At 59.4% G+C, this 16,971-nt stretch overlaps 1 protein-coding gene and 1 long non-coding RNA gene across 8 annotated transcripts in view; one reads left to right on the top strand and one right to left on the bottom strand.

Moving 5' to 3' along the window:
* CARM1 (coactivator associated arginine methyltransferase 1) overlaps positions 1-16,580 on the bottom strand; it is a 39,194-nt gene extending 22,614 nt beyond the window's left edge. For 3 of the 7 annotated variants that reach the window (XM_045491930.1, XM_045491932.1, XM_045491933.1), the window contains exon 1: positions 16,342-16,580. In XM_045491930.1, coding sequence (XP_045347886.1) covers positions 16,342-16,561 — 220 coding nt within the window. In that variant the 5' untranslated portion in view covers positions 16,562-16,580. Of the gene's footprint in view, positions 1-15,617; positions 15,854-16,089; positions 16,190-16,341 lie in introns of those variants that run through there. The other 4 variants (XM_045491934.1, XM_045491936.1, XM_045491937.1 and 1 more) reach the window with 3 other exon arrangements.
* On the top strand, positions 1,217-11,365 carry LOC123605297. Its single transcript, XR_006715714.1, has 5 exons — positions 1,217-1,313; positions 3,110-3,241; positions 6,877-6,979; positions 8,821-8,936; positions 10,451-11,365. It is a non-coding gene; the product is annotated as an uncharacterized LOC123605297 (long non-coding RNA).
* Positions 16,581-16,971: the final 391 nt, after the last annotated feature.

Raw genomic sequence — 16,971 nt, 5'->3', positions numbered from 1 at the left:
TAGACCATGGGCCAGACTTCTCTCTGGCCTCCATGCCTCCTGAGATCCAGAACACCCTTCCCCCCCTTGTCCTGTGTCCCCGTCACCTCCTCCTGGCGGTCCTCCAGCAATTCTTGGACGAGCCCCCATCACATGGCAACTCCTTATTTAACGCCCCTGTGCTCCCCAACACACAGTGACGCACGGGCCCTGGGCTCTGCACGTGGCTGGCACACCCAGACCCAGGGGGCACTCAAGGGGTGCTGACTTGCAGGGTGGCCCAGAGGCATGGGGTCCAGAAGGCCAGGCTCCTTTCCTAAGGGCAGGAAGCAGATGGCATGACAGCCCAGATGTCTAGGCCCCGACGGCACATGTGGCCTCCGGAAGGTCACTTCCTGAGACGCCGGGCACTGGGTAACCGCCCAGTGACCTTCCTGCTCTCCTCCCCCTTCCCCCTGGAGCAAGCAGTAATGGAAGACGCAGAGGGTCACTGGGTCCTTCAGGCTGGCCAGACCTGGGTCAGAGGGACCCAGGGGAACAAGGACGAATGTCTGGAGTTACACTCTGCCCCCGTGGAACCTTCCAGCTTCACGCAAGGGGAGGGGAGCTGCCACCTGGAGAGCAGAGAGGTGCGGGACAAGGCAGGAAAGCAGCCACCCGCTCGGGGGAAAAGGGGCCACGTTCCAAGTCCTTGCCTCTCTAGCAGGGAAACCATCATAGCCACCAAATGAGGACTAATTAAAGCTATTTATCTTGGCAGACTTGGGGCGTAGGGGGGTGGGGGGGTGGAATCGCTCGTCCAAATGTGAGGTCTTCCTCCTGCCGCCAAACAAAACACAGGCTGTACACCTTCCAGAGAAAAATATTCCACAGTCAAGGAAGGTAGGTGGGAAGGAGGGGACGGCGAGGAAAAGGCAAGGCGGTTTCCTCAGCCCACCGGGCAGCAACCCTCTGCTCGGGGCTCCCGTCCCCCCCGCGGGGCCTGGTGGCAGTTTACCGAGTTTCCAAAGGGGGGGGGGGCGGGTGGAAGCTTCCCCCTGCTCCTGCGTGGCGTGCACCCCTGTGGCCAGGACAGGAAAACGGTCGCTCTCGGTCCCTCCAGGTGGGCAGTAGTTAAAATGACGAGCGCCAAGGAAGACCAGGGTTCAGGGCCAAACGTGCCGTTCTCCAGCCGTGTGACCTCATCCGTCGTCTCCTCATCCATCAAAGTGATAATGACACAGCCCTCGGGATGAGAGGACATGACCCACGTAGAGGGCCTGACAGACGGCCGCACCACCTGCCTGCACCCCCGACCTTGGGAGCCTGATCTTGGAAATGGTGATAAAAAGAAGGTAACCCCCCCCGCCCCCCCCACACTTGCCATGAAGATCCCGTGAGAAAACGTGGACAGTAGTAAGTGTACGGAGTGCTCAGTCACCAGAGTGGCCGCTTCACCCTCCATCAGATCGGTGCCAGAAAAAAATCCAACCCTGGGAAGCCTCACCCGGCCTGGCCTCCCTCTCAGCCAAGTAACCTAAGCCCTCTCCTCCAGTGCTGTCCCGGGAGACGCCCCACGCAGCTGCCCAGCCCCGGGGTGTCTGAGGACCACGAGGTCACCCTGGGTTCCTCTGGCCCAGCCCAGCCCTGGGGGGGAATCCCAGCCCTCCCCGCAGGCAACTGAGGCGGCCCTAGCCCCAATCTCTTCCCAAGACAATCTGTCAGAAACACCCCGCCAGCCCTTTGGGGGGCCTTATCCTATAATCCCACTTGCCAATGTCTGCGAAGGCAACCCCAGACCCAGGACCGTCCACAGCAGCTGTAAAGCAAAATCCCCACTGAATGAGTGACTGAAGATGTAGCCAGTAACAGGCCACGGATGCTGGCTTGTCAGGCTGGCTGGACCACTGTCGGGGACCGAGCTGTAAAATCTATGAGCCACAGGTAGAAAATTGAGGGCGGAGGGAGGGAGGGAGCAAGAGTGCTGTCTGCCGGGGGCTTTTCTGGAAAGAAACACTGATAACGTGACCTCAGTGGCCGCCTCTGGAAGGGAGGCACCGGCACCCCCTCTCCTGGACAGTGGGCTCCAGGGAGACGCTTGGGCACGCGTGCCTGTATGTGCCTGAAAATGCACGTGGGAAGGTCACACCGGAAGATGACGGGTGATGTGGGGGACAGGCCAGGACCAGGCAGGAAGAAGACAAGGACTTTCCACATCTCATCCTCCTGCACGGTTTGAATTTCTACCCTGTACGCAAGAGATAACCAGACAAAAGGCGATCGGGACAGCAGGGGAGGCCTGGCGGCCACTCAAATCATCCGGGTCCTCCCCAGAGGCAACCGGCGGCACAGCGACGCCCCTCAGCCTGCTGGAGGAGGAGGGTGGTGGGAACGGGGCCTGTGACCGAAGGGTCCTTCTAAGGTAGGAATGGAGGCATCGGCCCCCCGAGGGACTCTGCCAGAGCAGGCCCTCGCTCACACCCCAGTTAGGGAGGGAGGAGGGGCAGTGGCCCTGCAGACTCGGGTTTAAGCCAGGGGCTGCCCGGCCTGCATTCCAGCAGCTGCCGGCAGGGAAGCCCTTCTCCCGGCACCAGGAAGGTGAAGTACCTTTCCCAGAACCGCGGCGCACATCACACCTGCCTTGTCTGCCGCCTGGAGCCTCACACCCCCCGGCCCTAAGCCTCCGTTTTCGTGTCTAGGAAGCTAAATCACTGCAGGGCTCAGGACTGTCATAAGGACTACCGCCCCCTTTGTGTCCAGCCCAAGACCCATGTGTACACAGGGTCACTGGCACGAAACACCCACCGTGGCCGCCGTGTCCCCAAGGCATTCTGGCTGGAGGCAAAGAGCAGAGAGGAGTCCCGGAGAGAATTCTGGCCTTCTGGCCACCGGACCAGCTCGGCTGGGTGCTCCTGGGGGACACAGGAGCAGCCATCTGGCCGAGGCGGAGAGAGTGACGAGGGGCACACGGTGCTGGGAACTGTCTTCGCTTCAGGCCGCACAAGCTCCAGGGGGGGGTCCTTGGGCTGCTCACAGGGACCCTTCTACGGGAGCACCGGATGGGCGGGGCACCCCTCCCTCCAGGTTACGTCCCCGGGAGGAGCCGAAATCGGGGAGCTACTAACGGGGGACGGTTTATTTCTTGAGGCAGGTTTACTGCATCACCCTTCGTTCCGCTGACAACATTCACAGTAACTCAACAGCACGCCGCCTCTGTGGGCAAGAAAAGGCTCACACTGGTGGCAGGTTGGCGATTTACGGGGCAGCTTGAAGAATCCAAAAGGTGAGTCTACTTCAGGAGGGGCCCTGAGGAGGAAACTTCCGGAACCACCCAGCAACAGGGTGACGGGACGCTGGGGAGGAGCATGGGGAGGGCTGAGAATGGAAGAGACTCCTGGTCTGAGAGGCAACCATGGGTGGGGGGAGGGCAGGGACTCCCCCCGGAGGTTTCCTGTTGTCCCATGGGGAAGCCAGGCCCCTTCGGGCCACAAGCCTCCCTGCAGCCGCTGGGTCTGAACCAGGAGCACCGCAGTGCCGCTCTGCACCCCGGGAAGCACCCAGCCGTCCCCCCACAGCCCTGCACTAGTGACAGCCAAACCTCCCGGATCAGCCAGCGACAGCTCCGTGCGGTGAGAGGGGACAAGGGGACTCCTCTCAGAGGGCCTGCCCGTGGCTGGGTCCGCCAGGCCCTACAGGACTGGTCTAGGGGAGCCTGAAGAGGAGTCTAACTGTGGGGTGTACAGAAGGGCAACCCCAAGAAAAGAAGGAGCAGACAAAGAAAGGGCCGCGCTTTTCTGAGAAAAGTACTAGGGGCACCAGTCAGCAGGGCTATTACATGCAAATGTCTCCCTCATCCACAGGCGGGAGCATCAGCACTGGTCTCCCTCATCCATGCTAATCAGCTGCGCAGCCCGGGGCTTTGTGAGCTACAAAAGGGACAGCAGATGTGCGCCAGGGTTCCCGGGCCCCTAAAAGCACAGGGGCTTAGCGGGTAATTGGGAGGTGGGGGCTCAAAGCATCCGAGCCCACAGCCCTCTGCTCCACACCCTGGGCCACTGGCCTCCTCCTCCTGGCCCTTCTCTGGCCCTGACTCCGAAGCGGTGACCTACCCGGTACTGGGCAAGCAAGCGCCTAACGCCTTGGGGTGCCCCAGTTACTGCTCCCAACCACCTTCCTTTCAAGAGAGGAAACTGAGGCACATGTTCGGGGAGGCTTGGCCTGGGGACTCAGCATCTTGTGAAAGAGCCAACCCCCACCCCAGCATCCACGGGCAAGGACGTGGACTCTGGGCCCTGGCAGAACTGGGTCTGTCTGGCTGACGACAGGTGCCACCCCTGCCGAGCCTCCACTATGGGGAGGCGATGGAGCTTGTCCCCCAGGACTGTGAGGGTCACTACGGGGCTCCACCACCCACGACAGCAGCAGCTGGGCGGGCAGTGCTCTCTGGGGACCGAGGTGGGCAGCGGAGGCCCTTACGCAGGGGACACATAGGGAGGCCTGGAAGGTAGGGCTGGAACAAGGCGCGTCAAGGGGCAGCAGGAGGACCCCGGGCTGTGCGGGAGCCCGACCCCTAAGTGGTGAGTGCATCGCACACTGTGGCCCCGGCACAGGAAGCGGAGCCAGTCACAGCTGAGGAATGCGAATATGGTTTCTGGGGGTTCTGCCCCGGGGCCAGCTGAGGGGCCTCAACCAGCAGACTGGGGTGGCTCCAGAAAGGCCAAACAGGAAGAGGCAGGAGGACGGGGCAGGGGCAGCCTCAGTAGAAAATGACAGAGGAAGCTGCAGCCCAGGGGCTGAGTAACTTGCGGTCCATCTCAGGCCCAGCTTGGAAGGGAAGCCTGACCACTGGCCCAGAGGTGAAGCAGGGCTCGCCACTGCTTGGAGGGTGTCCGCCAGGCACCCGGGACTCAGGGAGCCCCTCTGGCCCACTGCCAGGCGCACAGAGTCCAGGATGAGAATCTGGAGGACCCTGCATGCACCCCCTTGCCCTCAGGCTGCCTCACCAGATGTGACTCCAGATGTGCACAGGCGAAGGGGGACAGAGGCTGCCTCACCCCATAACGGACTCAGCAATGAGGCTGGCTCCAGAAGAGGCCTCCGGGGCCACTTCTCTGACACAGGACAAGGACAAAGGGGCAGAGGGGCGCCTCCACCACAAGGCGTTAAATCTCCTTCACGGACTTGTCACCAGCGCCTGAAAGGTGACACGGCTAAGTGGAGGCGCCAGAGCCAAACATGGGTTGGCGTCCCGGCCGCTACCTGCCATCGAATGCCTCAGTTTCCTCGTTTATAAACCAGAGGAAGGGGCTGTGGCTTCTGTGGCTCCCTGCAGAGCATGCGTGGCTCGGGGAGCAGAGAATGGGCTGGTTTCACCCCTACTCACGCCTCCAGCCAGCACCCTTGTGCCAAGTGGCCACAGCGGCCGGCCGGCCCTTCGGGGCTGTTCTGATGGTTGGGACAATCAATGAACGTAAAGTGCCTGGCTCGGTGCCCGCCTGGCACATGTTCGTGCTGGCGCTCAGCAGACAAGATAAGCAGCGCATGGGGGCAGAGGAGGTAGGGGGAGACAGAGCCAGGCATCCTGTCCATGTTTGCCCCCTGGGGGGCCCAGCTAACACTCGGGATTCCAACCTCTGGTCACACAGAGGGCTCAGGGCAGAGCCGGGCTCCGGGCTCCGTGGAGAGGCCTCCAGGGCACATGGCACAGGTCTGGAAACCAGCTGGCCGCCGCCTTCCCCTCAGGCTCAAGGGAGAATGTGGCCAATTTTCTGGAATGTCCCTCTTGGGTCTATAAGAGACCCTCCCCCCCTCAGTGTGTCTTTGATTACTTACTCACGTGCCCCCTGGAGGGGATCACAAGAGCACCCCTTTCTCATCAGAGCACCCATCTGCCCAGGCCCCCTCCGCTGTCCTCGCCTGGAACCTCACCCCTGCCCGTGTGGTCAGGCAGGTTTCCACCCCTGAAACCATTCCGCTCTGACATGTATAACGTACCCAGCGAACATGAACCCCAGCCACACGAACACAATTAGCGGGGAGGCAAATCCGCCAACAATCTTAAAGAAAAACAGCCCAGACCCGTTCTTGCCAAAGCTGTGGGTGATGAATCGCTTGAAAGACACAAAAAGAGGGAATAAAAGGGGGTTCCCTCTCTCGGTGCAAGGAGTGGGGGTGGGGAGGAGGCAGAGCCCCTTCCCCCAAACCAGCCTGGACTTGTTTCCAAGAATGCCCCGCCTGACAGAACAAAAAGCACCCAGAGGCTGGGGGACAAGTTCTAGGTCTGGCTTTGGGTGGCAGTTTCGTGGGTGGACACAACTGTCAAATGTACCGGACAGGACTGAAAGCCCGGGCATCGGGGGGTGTTGACTGAACAGCAATTAAAATAAATAAGTCATCTAAAGAAAAACACGAGGGCACAGAGTCTCCCCATCCAACCCCTGCAGGCCTGGGGGAAGCCTGGTCTCAATTTCCTTCATAGAACTGGTTTTCGGGAAACAAAGGGAGTGGGGGCAGGGAAAGTCGGGAACTCCAGATTCTTCAACCAAAAGTCAGAGCTGTGTACTCTGTACAAGCGCGGGGACAGGTGACGTGGTTTCTCCGGGCGAGTGTGGCGGGTGCCAACGGCCCCACCCAGCACCGTGCCTGCGACCCTGAGTCCCGAATCCTCCGGAGCTAGTCCCCGAAGGGAGAAAGCGGGAGGGTGAACGCACCGAGGGGCAGGGGCTCCCTCCTGAGTCATGAGGCACCGGGAGGGGCCGGGCAGGATCTCAAGGCCACCGAGTGCCCCTCCCAGCCCCACCTGTCAGGGCTTTATGATCGCGAGCACCTGGCTGCCCACACCTGGGGTACATCATCCCTTCCCGACAACACAGCACGTTTAGACCAATGACCTGTACCTGTGTGTGATTCACCTGCCAGGTGCGCTGGGCTGACACCAACCCTCTCACTGCCCTGCATCTTCCAGGAGGAGATGGAAGCGAAACAGAGATCACCTGGGACAGAGTCACAAGGTCAAATCAAGGTAAGGCTACACAGCCTATGCTAATCATGGCCTCCAGCAGCTTCCGACCGACCCAGAGAGGGCTGCCTCGTCCAGGAGGGAGGAGGGAGAACGTGCATTCCAACCAGGGAATGCAGAGTCAGGGACCCAGGAGAGCAGCAGGGCTGGCCCAGAGATGCCGCAGACCCCACCCCAGCAGAGCCACTGCCCCCCGCCCCCACCGCCACCCTGTCAGACCAGGGGCCTCCTGCCCCCACGCTTAGCTCCTCGGATGCCACTCTCTTCAGGCGACTCCTGGGCCACGTCTCCCGCAGCTGGGAGACGGGGTTTTGCTACTTTTGGCTCCCCGAGACTGGGAGTACGCCAGGGTGGGGATCGTGTCTGCTTGAGCAGGGCTGTGCCTACTGTCCGGGCACAGATGGCCACCTCCACTAGGCCACCTGCCACCAGCTACACCCTTCAGTGAAGCCTCCCCACCGACAAGGAAGCTGAGATTCAGGCGACTGAGTCATTCGCCAGGCATCACCCTGCTAGGAAAGGGCAGGGGACAGACCGGGCTTGAGCCCAGACACAACCACAGGTGTCACCTCCCTCCCCCAACACTCTTGGCATAAACGCCACAGATCCCCTTGTGAGGCCTCCCCTCCCCCCTGCACATCCCACTCCAGCCACACTGGGGGCTGGCTGCCCTTGGCTATACCAGGCCCACAGCTCACTCAACTCCCGCCTGCCGGGCAGCAGACGTGATTGTAAACACTTGTATGAGCTCTCAGTTCCCAGCAACCCTCCGAGGTAGGTGCCATCAGGATCCCCATTTTCCAGGCGAGGAAACAGAGGCACAGAGAGGTCATACCCGCCGAGGCGGGCAGCCAGGACTAGGCCCCACCATGCCCTCCTTCCGTCTCACCTGTTCTTGTCCCAGGAGCTCTAGCGCCCTGAGCAGGAGCCCTGCTGGGCCCTGATGACCCCACCTCCCCCCTTGCCCTCCCCAGCATTTTCAGACCTCTGCTCTGTTCACTTTCTTCGGCAGGACCCTGACCACTAAGCACGGCAGGTCTAGGCGACGGCTGGCTCAGAGCCTGTCACACAACCCCCCGGTCGGCAAATGTGGGACTGCGTGCTTATCTTGGGCGTCACTGTATCCCCAGCTCCTAAAACAGTAACTGACACGGAGCAGACGCTCAGAAAAGTTTTGCTAGCTGTTTAAAGGTAGACAGACGAAAGGTAACCACCGCAATAAAAAGACACCAAGTCCCCCGCAGTACGTTTGTGGTTGGAGGATGGAAAGTCAGGTCTCTCCATCTTCAAAGAACTGTTGGTAGGCCCAGAGGGCCTGGGTGAGGTCAGCCCTCCCACCCTCCCCTCTCCTGGAGACTCCACCATCCAGCCCCCACCACCTGCCATCTGGCTGGGTCCCCTCCCCCAGCTTCAAGGGGGCTGCCCCTCCTGACCAGAAATACAGTGACTCCGACAGACATCGCTGACCTCTTATTCCTGCCGGATGAGAGCAGGGCGCCTGCCTCTCTCCCACTGGCCACCCCCATTCCTCAGAAGCCAGAGACATCCATTCACTCCCCAATCTGCCACTGTCCTCCAGCGATGGTCAGCCTTTCCTGTGTCACAGATCCCTCGCAGGGGGCATCGAAAGCGGGGAGCCTTTCCCCAGAAAGACACACAGAAAACCAACGGCAATGCCATGGCCACAGTTTACTGGGTACACACACAACAAGGAACTTTACATGCGTTCCCTCAAGAGACATGCCGCTGTCACCCTTTTTCCTTTTTCTCAAGGAGGCTCATTCAAGGTCACAGCTAGTGACTCTTGTCCCTCTACCCTTATGCAAAACCGCATACAATTTCAGGACATCATAGGACCCCGGAGGGCCATCGAGGACTCCAGATGAAAAGACCCCTCTCGGAGCCACCTGAGGAAGCCCCTCCCAGCCTCCACTCTCCACCGGGAGCAAGTCTGTCCCAGGTCTGAACCCTCCATTCCTCCTCCTCTGGGGTGGGTGTATCTTTCCCCACTTGTCCTGGCAAATTCACCATCTCCCCAGTTGGGGAGCAGATCCCAAACACAGAGTGAGCTCCCCAGGAAAGGAACACAGCACATGCCACGAAGGTTCCCAAGCCTCTCCCACTCTGCTAAATCCGACCCGGTCCGAGGCTTGGCACCTCAGATGACCCGTGAGTTCTCGCCATGCTCCCGTCCAAAGGTCCCCCACGGGTGGCCTCGGCGCTCGCTTGCCAGGTGCCACTCATGGCGCCGGCCATTCTGCACCTGTGACCTCCGATCGTGACGGGCCCCAACCACCCCGAAAGGCATGAAAAGTCAGAGTAAATCGGATGAGCAGATTAGAAAAGGCCCACGTGGCAACTCAGGTGGGATTCTGCCAACGTGAAGTGTTCGGGCCAGGTTGGTTTTGCTGTCAAAGGAGCGGCAAGCTGGCTTTCGGAACTCCTGGGTTTCCAAACTGCCAATGCAGCGCGCTTTGGGCCTGCACGGGTGCGGGTAGAGAAGGCGAAGGGGGGCAAGAAGGGGGGGGTGGGATCTAGGACCTGAGGCCAGATCAGCTTAGGACCGGAGGTAACAGCCCCACCTCCGTGGGGCTCAAACTCAGGTGCCCAGAGGGAGAGGCCAGGAGCCGAAAGAGGGTGCCGGCTGAAGGGAAGGGACGTCTTCCCACACCCAATGGCAACCCGGGTTCAGAGAAATGCCTATTTTAAGACACGATCCACTGCAAGTGGAAGGACCACGAAGCTTCTGTGCCGGGGCGGTGACGAGCCAGGAGCGGACTTCTGGCAAGTTCCAGAGGGGGCATTGCTACCCAGCTCAGCCTCGGGGCTTGTAAGCCCAGGGCTGCCAGCCCTTCTAGGTTTTCAGAAGTAAAAAGTCAGACTGTGATGCACAATCGCACAATTAATACGATACCCAGAGTCTACTTTTATTTTAACCACATGGTGAAGCAAACCTGAGGGCAGGTCGGTCACAACCCCCTGGCGATGGGTCATGGCCTTTGCCCTGGGCAGAGTTCACCTTTTGTTCCAGAACACAACTTCTGGACCTCTGACACACTCCTGGGGCAGGTTAAGGTGAAACTATTCGGTTACATTCCTGTTGCATTCTCTAGTCTGGAAGCTTCCACGGGCCCCTCACTCCCTGCTCCCATCTACACTGTAACCCGCTGCTTCAGAAATAACATCTTATCGTGTGGGCCTGTGTGGAAAATGGGCGGCTCCTGATCACAGGAAAAGGTCCTGTCGTTTGTAAGACGTGACTTGGGCCTGACCTAACCTTGTTACCCTCCCTTTAGCTCCTGCAGAGACCCCTCTGCCCCACACCAGGCTGCTGCCCCCACCCCCCACCTTGAGGACTCCACAAGCCAGGAATATCCTTCCCAACATTGGCTACGTCCACATCCTACCTACTGTGGCCAAGGTGACTGCCTGACCGTCTCCCAGTCTCTGTTCTGTCCTTCCTTTCTTCTACAGAAAGAGACACCCTGAAATTTGCTGAGCTGATGGCTCAAAGACTACATTTCCCAGCCTCCCTTGCAGCTAGTGGTGCCTCTGCAACTGCCTCCCAGCCAACAATGAAAACAGAAGCGTCACAGCCAGCTTGTGGAAACTGTCCTTAACGGACACCTGGCCCACCTTTGTCCCTTCCTTTATCCCGCTGTCTGGAAACCGGGGTAGCAGCTGGACTCCAGCTGCCATGTTGATCCACGATGGCAGGACCTCACCCCAGGGATGGTGGAGGGGGGTCAGCTGGAAGGACCTGGGTCCAAGGCCTTCCTGAAGCAAAGCCTCCACGCCAGCCCTGGTCGCCCACCCTCCAGACTTTAGCGTGAAGCACAATAAATAAAATGCCATGTTGTTTGAGCCGCTGCCACCCTGGATCTCTGTTATGCCTGAACAAACCTGAATCCTGACCCCCTTTTCTCACTGAACCACTCTGCCGTAAAACAGCAGGTGCAACAGAGGTGAATTTGAAAGCCAGCTCTCCTGCCCTCCAGCCATGTCACCTCGGTCGGTCGAGCCCTCTCACCTCTGTTTTTCCACCAATAAGATGGGAACGGTGTCCCTGACCTCCCAGGACTATTCTAAGTGGTAACACACAGCCAGGGCCACACCTGTCAGGTTACCTGGCCCACACGGTCCAGAAAATGTCCTCTATCCGGCCTGAGCAATCAGGATACTTCACAGTCAAAATAAACAGACGCACACAAAGAAAGGCTTTTTGGTTTCTCTTAAAAGCTGTGGCAGATCTGGCAGCCCTGGCTGGGGCCGAGTTCCCCCAGCACCCCCTCCCCCCTCCCACTCCCTTCACTTATCCCCGGGGTCCACAGGCTTCCAAATAAGTATTTTAGTTTTTGCAAGACACACGAGCATCGGTTAAATATTCTTACTTCAGCTGTTGGGTTTTTCTAATAAAACTTTCAAAGATGTACAAGGCTCCCTTTAGCTGTTTGAAAAAAGGCGACAGGCCCTATCTGGCTCACAGACCCTAATGCGTATTATTATCCTTTCCCCAGTTGCTCTCAAGGTCAAACATTTTATGCAGAGCCTGGTACACAGTAAATGCTCAATAAAAATGACACCGGGCAGCAGCAACTTATGGGCACCACCGCAATGTGAATGCCCTTCCGGCGTTACTAACCTTCTGGGTTGTCGCCCCAGCTTGACTTTGAATGCCCTAAAGCCTGGGCACGTGACAAACTCTTCTGTACCCTCTACCCCTCCCCCAGCCGCCAGGGGGCTCCCAGAACCGTGACCGGAGGAAATCAGAAGAGGTCCTGATTCTGCGGCAGCTGGCCGTTCTTCACCTTGCTTCTACAAAGGGTTTTTCTCTGGGGTTTCCGCACCCTGGCGTGCCCCCCCCCCCCCCGGCCAAACTGAAGTTTAGCCCCTGTCAGAGCCAGGGGGCGGGGAGAGTCCACAGAACCGGGCAAAGTGACTCGCGCTGACCAAGAAAGAAAAGTGACACAGTCATCTCCAGAAAGGACACCGTGGGCCTGAGGAACCGAGAATCTGTTCCGCTCCCCACCTTGGCTGCCCCACCACGGGCTTCCCGAGAGGCTGCCTCCTTTCAAAGGGAGGGCTCCCTGCGTCCGAGAACTCCAGAGGCCGTGCCAAAGCTTCCTCAAGGCCCGGGAAGTCTGCACCTCTGCCCAGGGAAGACGGCCTGGTTTTGGTAGCTGCCATTTGGTAGCCAATGCCATGGATACGGGCCAGGGTGACTTCGGATGGCAAGAAGCGGTGGGAGGGTGGTCGTTCACGGCAGGGCGACTGGGACAGGGCCTTCTGCGGCTGCCATCTTTCTCCCTGGGGAGGGCGCAGATGTCAAGGGACAGGGCTGTGTGTCCGCTACCCACACCCATCTCCCAGCCCCACTGCCTGGGGCAGAAGTCGTGGCCCAAGGGTCCCTCCCCCACCTGCTGGTGGTGCAAGACAGCTGGACAGCCCTGCAGCGTAAGGGGCTCCCTCCTAGAAAACCCAGATCTTCATGCCTCCATGCCGGTAACAACACCGTCAACAATATCTACAGAAATATTGGGGCACCTGGGTGGCTCTGTTGGTTAAGCGTTTGACTTCAGCCCAGGTCGTGATCTCACAGTTCGTGAGTTCGAGCCCCACAATGGGCTCTGTGCCAACAGCTTGGAGCTTGGAGCCTGCTTCAGATTCTGTGTCTCCCTCTCTCTCTCTGCTCCTCCCCTGCCTGTGTGCTCGCTCACTCTCTCTCGCTCAAAAATAAACGTTAAAAAACTTTAAAATAACATCTACTGAAACATTTAGTTCCACATCCCCATTGTCCACTTCACCCCCATTTCCAGGCCCCAAGTGGTATTATTCCCATTGCAGAAGAGGAAACTGAGGCTGTGTCCAGGTAAGTGCTGCTAGAGGTGAGGCAACAAGCTCAGAGGAGGTGAAATGGCTTAAGGCCGCACAGCTGGTGACCCACACGAGTGAGACTCCACATTCAGAACCCCCGCCAGCACCCAAGCACACCTCTGGCTCGCCTCCCACGGGACACACGGGGAGATTCGGGTCTTGGCCGACCTCCCTGTCCGTACCCGCACACAGATTGGAATCCCGGAGCGGGGACGGGGTTCTGGAATCACACACAGCTGACAGGACCCTGCCTCATGAAGGACAGGTGAGCAGAACAGGGCTCCGGATACCTTCTCAACTGGCCAAAGCAGTCAGGTCCCAGAAGGGCCCAGATTGGAAAATGCTGAGGCCAGGAAAGCAAGTTCATCCCAAGAAAAGGCCTAAAGGTCCTAGTGGGCCCCAGGTCCCCGGAGCCGCCACATCCCCGCACATGCAGCGGCTGGACCATCTCTGACTTTCTCCAGGACGCTGGCGGCTGGGCTCCACCCGGCAGGCCGGGCCGGCTGTCAGATCCAGAGGCGGAGCGCAGCCCCCACAACTCAGCCTGGTACTCTGCACCCCACCGGCACACTCCAGGGCAATCCCTCCCCGTGGACCCCGCTCTCCACGCCTGCTCAGGAACCAGTGCTGCCTCACCCAGAGCAGTAACCCAGCCAACTCTGAGGTCATCGCTGGCCCCAGCCTGTGATGGGAGCAGGTGCTACCACCACAGAAGTGCTAGTTTATGGAGCAAACACACTATGGGCCACAAAGGCCCGCCACTGCCCCCATTCTACCAATAAGGAAACCAAGGTACAGAGACTCACCCACACCGGCAGGGCACCAATCTAGTCCTCGTAGTAGACCCTAAAATAATATGTCCAAGGCCTAACTCCCTGACCTGAGAATGTGGCATATCTGGGAGAAAGGGTCTTTGCAGATGTAATTAAAGTAAAATCATTCTGGGTATAGGGTGAGCCTTAAATCCAATGACAGGTGTCCTTATAGGAAAAGACGCAGAGACACAGGGGTGAGGCCATGTGAAGACAGACGCAGAGCCTGGAGTTCTATTGACACAAGCCAAGCAAGGCCTGGCCCCAGAGGAAGCTGTTAGGGGTAAGAAGAAATCCTCCTCCAGGGCCTCTAGAAGGAGTGTGGCCCTACCAACACCTTCATTTCACACCTCTGGCCGTGAACTGTACAAGAACACGTTCCTTTTGTTTTAAGCCACCAAGTTGGTCACGGCAGGGGCACCGGGGTGGCTCAGTTAGTTAAGCGTCTGACTTCGGCTCGGGTCACGATTCGAGGTTCGTGGGCTAGAGCCCTGCATCGGGCTCCACGCTGACTCTGCTTGGGATTCTCTCTGTCTCTCCCCCACTTATGCATGCGCTCTTTCTCTCTCTCTCAAAATAAATAAATAAACTTAGGGGAAAAAAAGAAAGTTGGTCATGGCAGCCCTGAGGAATTAACACGACCCGGTTCAGCTGACTCCAGAATCCACGTTCTCAGCCCCATTCATCAATGTGACTTAAACATAATGAGGAAAAAGTTGTCTCAGACCCCGCGAGACTGGATCATCCCCGACTAAGGATCTCAATCTGAGAAACGTGGACTTTCTCCTCTTTACAAATGCTTCCGTTAGGAATTACCCCTCAAAGAGGATGTTATCTTTATAACTAGTAACAACGTCAAGATCACCCTCACAACAAAAACATAAAATGTAAAAACCCTCCTGGAGGAAGGTGCTGAGCTTAGGAGACACCACGTGTGGAGTATACGAGGACCCTCTGTAGTATGCTCCCAATAATTCTATAAATCAAAAGCTGTTCAAAAATCAAAAGACGTTATTTACAAAAGAAAAACCCAACTCGCCTGGAACTGCTTGAGGAGTAGCCTTAGGATCCTAGTTTGAGAAATGCTGCTCATCTTTATTCTTTTTTTTTTCCCATTTGTTAAAAAATGTTTTATTTATTTTTAAGGGGGGTACAAGGCGCATGAGAGGAGGAGGGGCAGAGAGGGGGGGAGACAGAGGATGCGAAGCAGGCTCCCCGCCAATAGCAGCGAGCCCTGTGCGGGGCTCGAACCCACGAACCGTGAGATCATGACCTGAGCTGAAGTCAGACGCTTAACCGACTGAGCCACCCAGGTACCTCTGCTCATCTTTATTCTTTATTAATACCCGCCAAATAAATGATCATGCTCACGATCTGGGGGATCCTGCTGAGTTTAAGATGGAGAGCATAAGCACCTGTCCTGAGCTCTGATGCCCACCAGGATACCTTTCTCCCCTCTCCTCTCAGCTGGTCCCAGAAAACCCAGCTCTGCCCCAGCAAAAAAGAGGTGTGACACTTGGGAGGTAGGCATAAGTTTGGGTTTTCCGGATAGAGGTGCAGGAAGAACCCTGTGTGAACCACCTGCTCTATGCGCTTTCCTCTGGATCACCCCCTTCCCAAAGTGGCAAAAAATTCACACAGGCCAAAAGCCAGGAGAGGCCTCCTAAGTGGCTCCCCGAGCATCACCACGAGAAAACCCGAGACAAAGCTGAATGAAACAGAATAGCAAAATGTGAACAAGCAATCAGGAATCAAAGAGAACAGATAAAAAAGAGTAACAGAAAGAAAAAGGATGAACCACAAAGACTCCGGGGCCTTGGCAAACACATTTGTGATTTTTTTTTTTTTCCACTGAAATGTCAGTTTTTGAAACTAGCTTCTGAAAATGTTACCAGCTTCTCACATCCCCAAAAAGAAAGACCCGAGGACCGCGACGAGGGAGGAGGCTGTGTTACCTCTTACTTCGGAGCCGGACATCAAGAAGGGGCCCTACCCTTCCACGTTTCCACCAAGAGCACATCCAGTGGCTCGCACCACCCCGGCATGGGCCCTCTCCCCAGGTCTAGAAGTTTCCCACACGGGGGTCCAGAACGCCAAAAGGCTCCCGATGGGTGGAACCGGGTCCTCCAGGCCGCCCCAGGCCGGGCACCGCTTTCCAACTGTCCTTAGCAGTCCAGGGAGTCCCGAGAGATGGCCAAAGGCTGCCCACACCCCTCCCTCCTTCCCCTAGGGCGGCCACACCCGCCCCCGGGGACTCCCACCTCTCCCACACCCCAGGCCCCCTTTCCTCCCACCCAGCCCCCACACCCCCAGCATGCTACGAATTCACCTTACCCGCTCGGCCCCCCGCTTCCTGCCCACCCCCTCCCAATCTCAGGGCCCTCACTCCCCCATTTCCCGCTTCCCACCGTACTCCGGGCACCTCACCTCTGGCCACCACGCACGCCCTCTTTTCTCTCTGCCCCTTGACATCGTTCCTCCTCTCGCCTGACTCGGGGGCCCCCACTCCCATCTCCCTCGGCCCGGCGCCACGGACCTCACACCAGGCCCCCACGTTTCAGGGCCCCTCACCCTCGGGGCCCCGGGCCCCGCGCCGCGTCCCTCCCGCCCCGGTCCCCCGCCCGGCCGGCCTCGTGGGCAGCCCCGGCGCGCGGCCCAGCCCCGGGGCCCCGCACTCACGGCTGTAGAGGGCGATGCCCGCCGCGTCCGGGCCGGCGCGCACCTCGAGGCGCAGCGCCTGCTGCTCCGCGTGCCGCTGGATCTCGCCGTTCGCGTCGCCGATGGTGAGGAGGCGGGCGCCGGGGAACACGGACACGGCCGCGCAGGGCCCCGCGCCACTCGGGACCACCGTCCCCGCACCGCCCGCGCCCGGCCCCGCCGCCGCCGCCGCCGCTGCCATCTTAGATCCGGCTCCAGGCCCCGCCGCCGCCGCCGCCGCCGCCGCCGCGCCCGGGCCCAGGCCGCCGCCGCTGCCGCCGCCGCCGCCGCCGCCGCCGCCGCCGCCGCCGCGCAGGCCGAGGCCGAGGCCGAGCCGGGCAGCGCCGCCTGCCGGCCACGCTCCGCCTCGTCGCCACTGCCGCCGTGGCCCGGCCCCGTGGCGCAGCGCCCCCTGCTGGGCCGCCTGGGACACGGGGTGGGGGAGGCGGGGCCGCCCCGCCCCGCGCGTAAGGTCGCGGCTTTGTGAGGTGGCTCCGCGGCCCAGGAACGGCGGGGGCGGAGCCTGAGCCGGGGGCGGTGCTCGGCCTCGCGGACGTGCCCCTAGGACTTGGCCACGCCCCCGGCCCGACGCGGCTCGAAAGGCCGACCTTT

This window comes from Leopardus geoffroyi, chromosome A2 (genome assembly GCF_018350155.1).
Source record: "Leopardus geoffroyi isolate Oge1 chromosome A2, O.geoffroyi_Oge1_pat1.0, whole genome shotgun sequence".
NCBI classification, from domain to species: domain Eukaryota; kingdom Metazoa; phylum Chordata; class Mammalia; order Carnivora; family Felidae; genus Leopardus; species Leopardus geoffroyi.
This window is presented reverse-complemented; position numbering and strand designations above follow the sequence as displayed.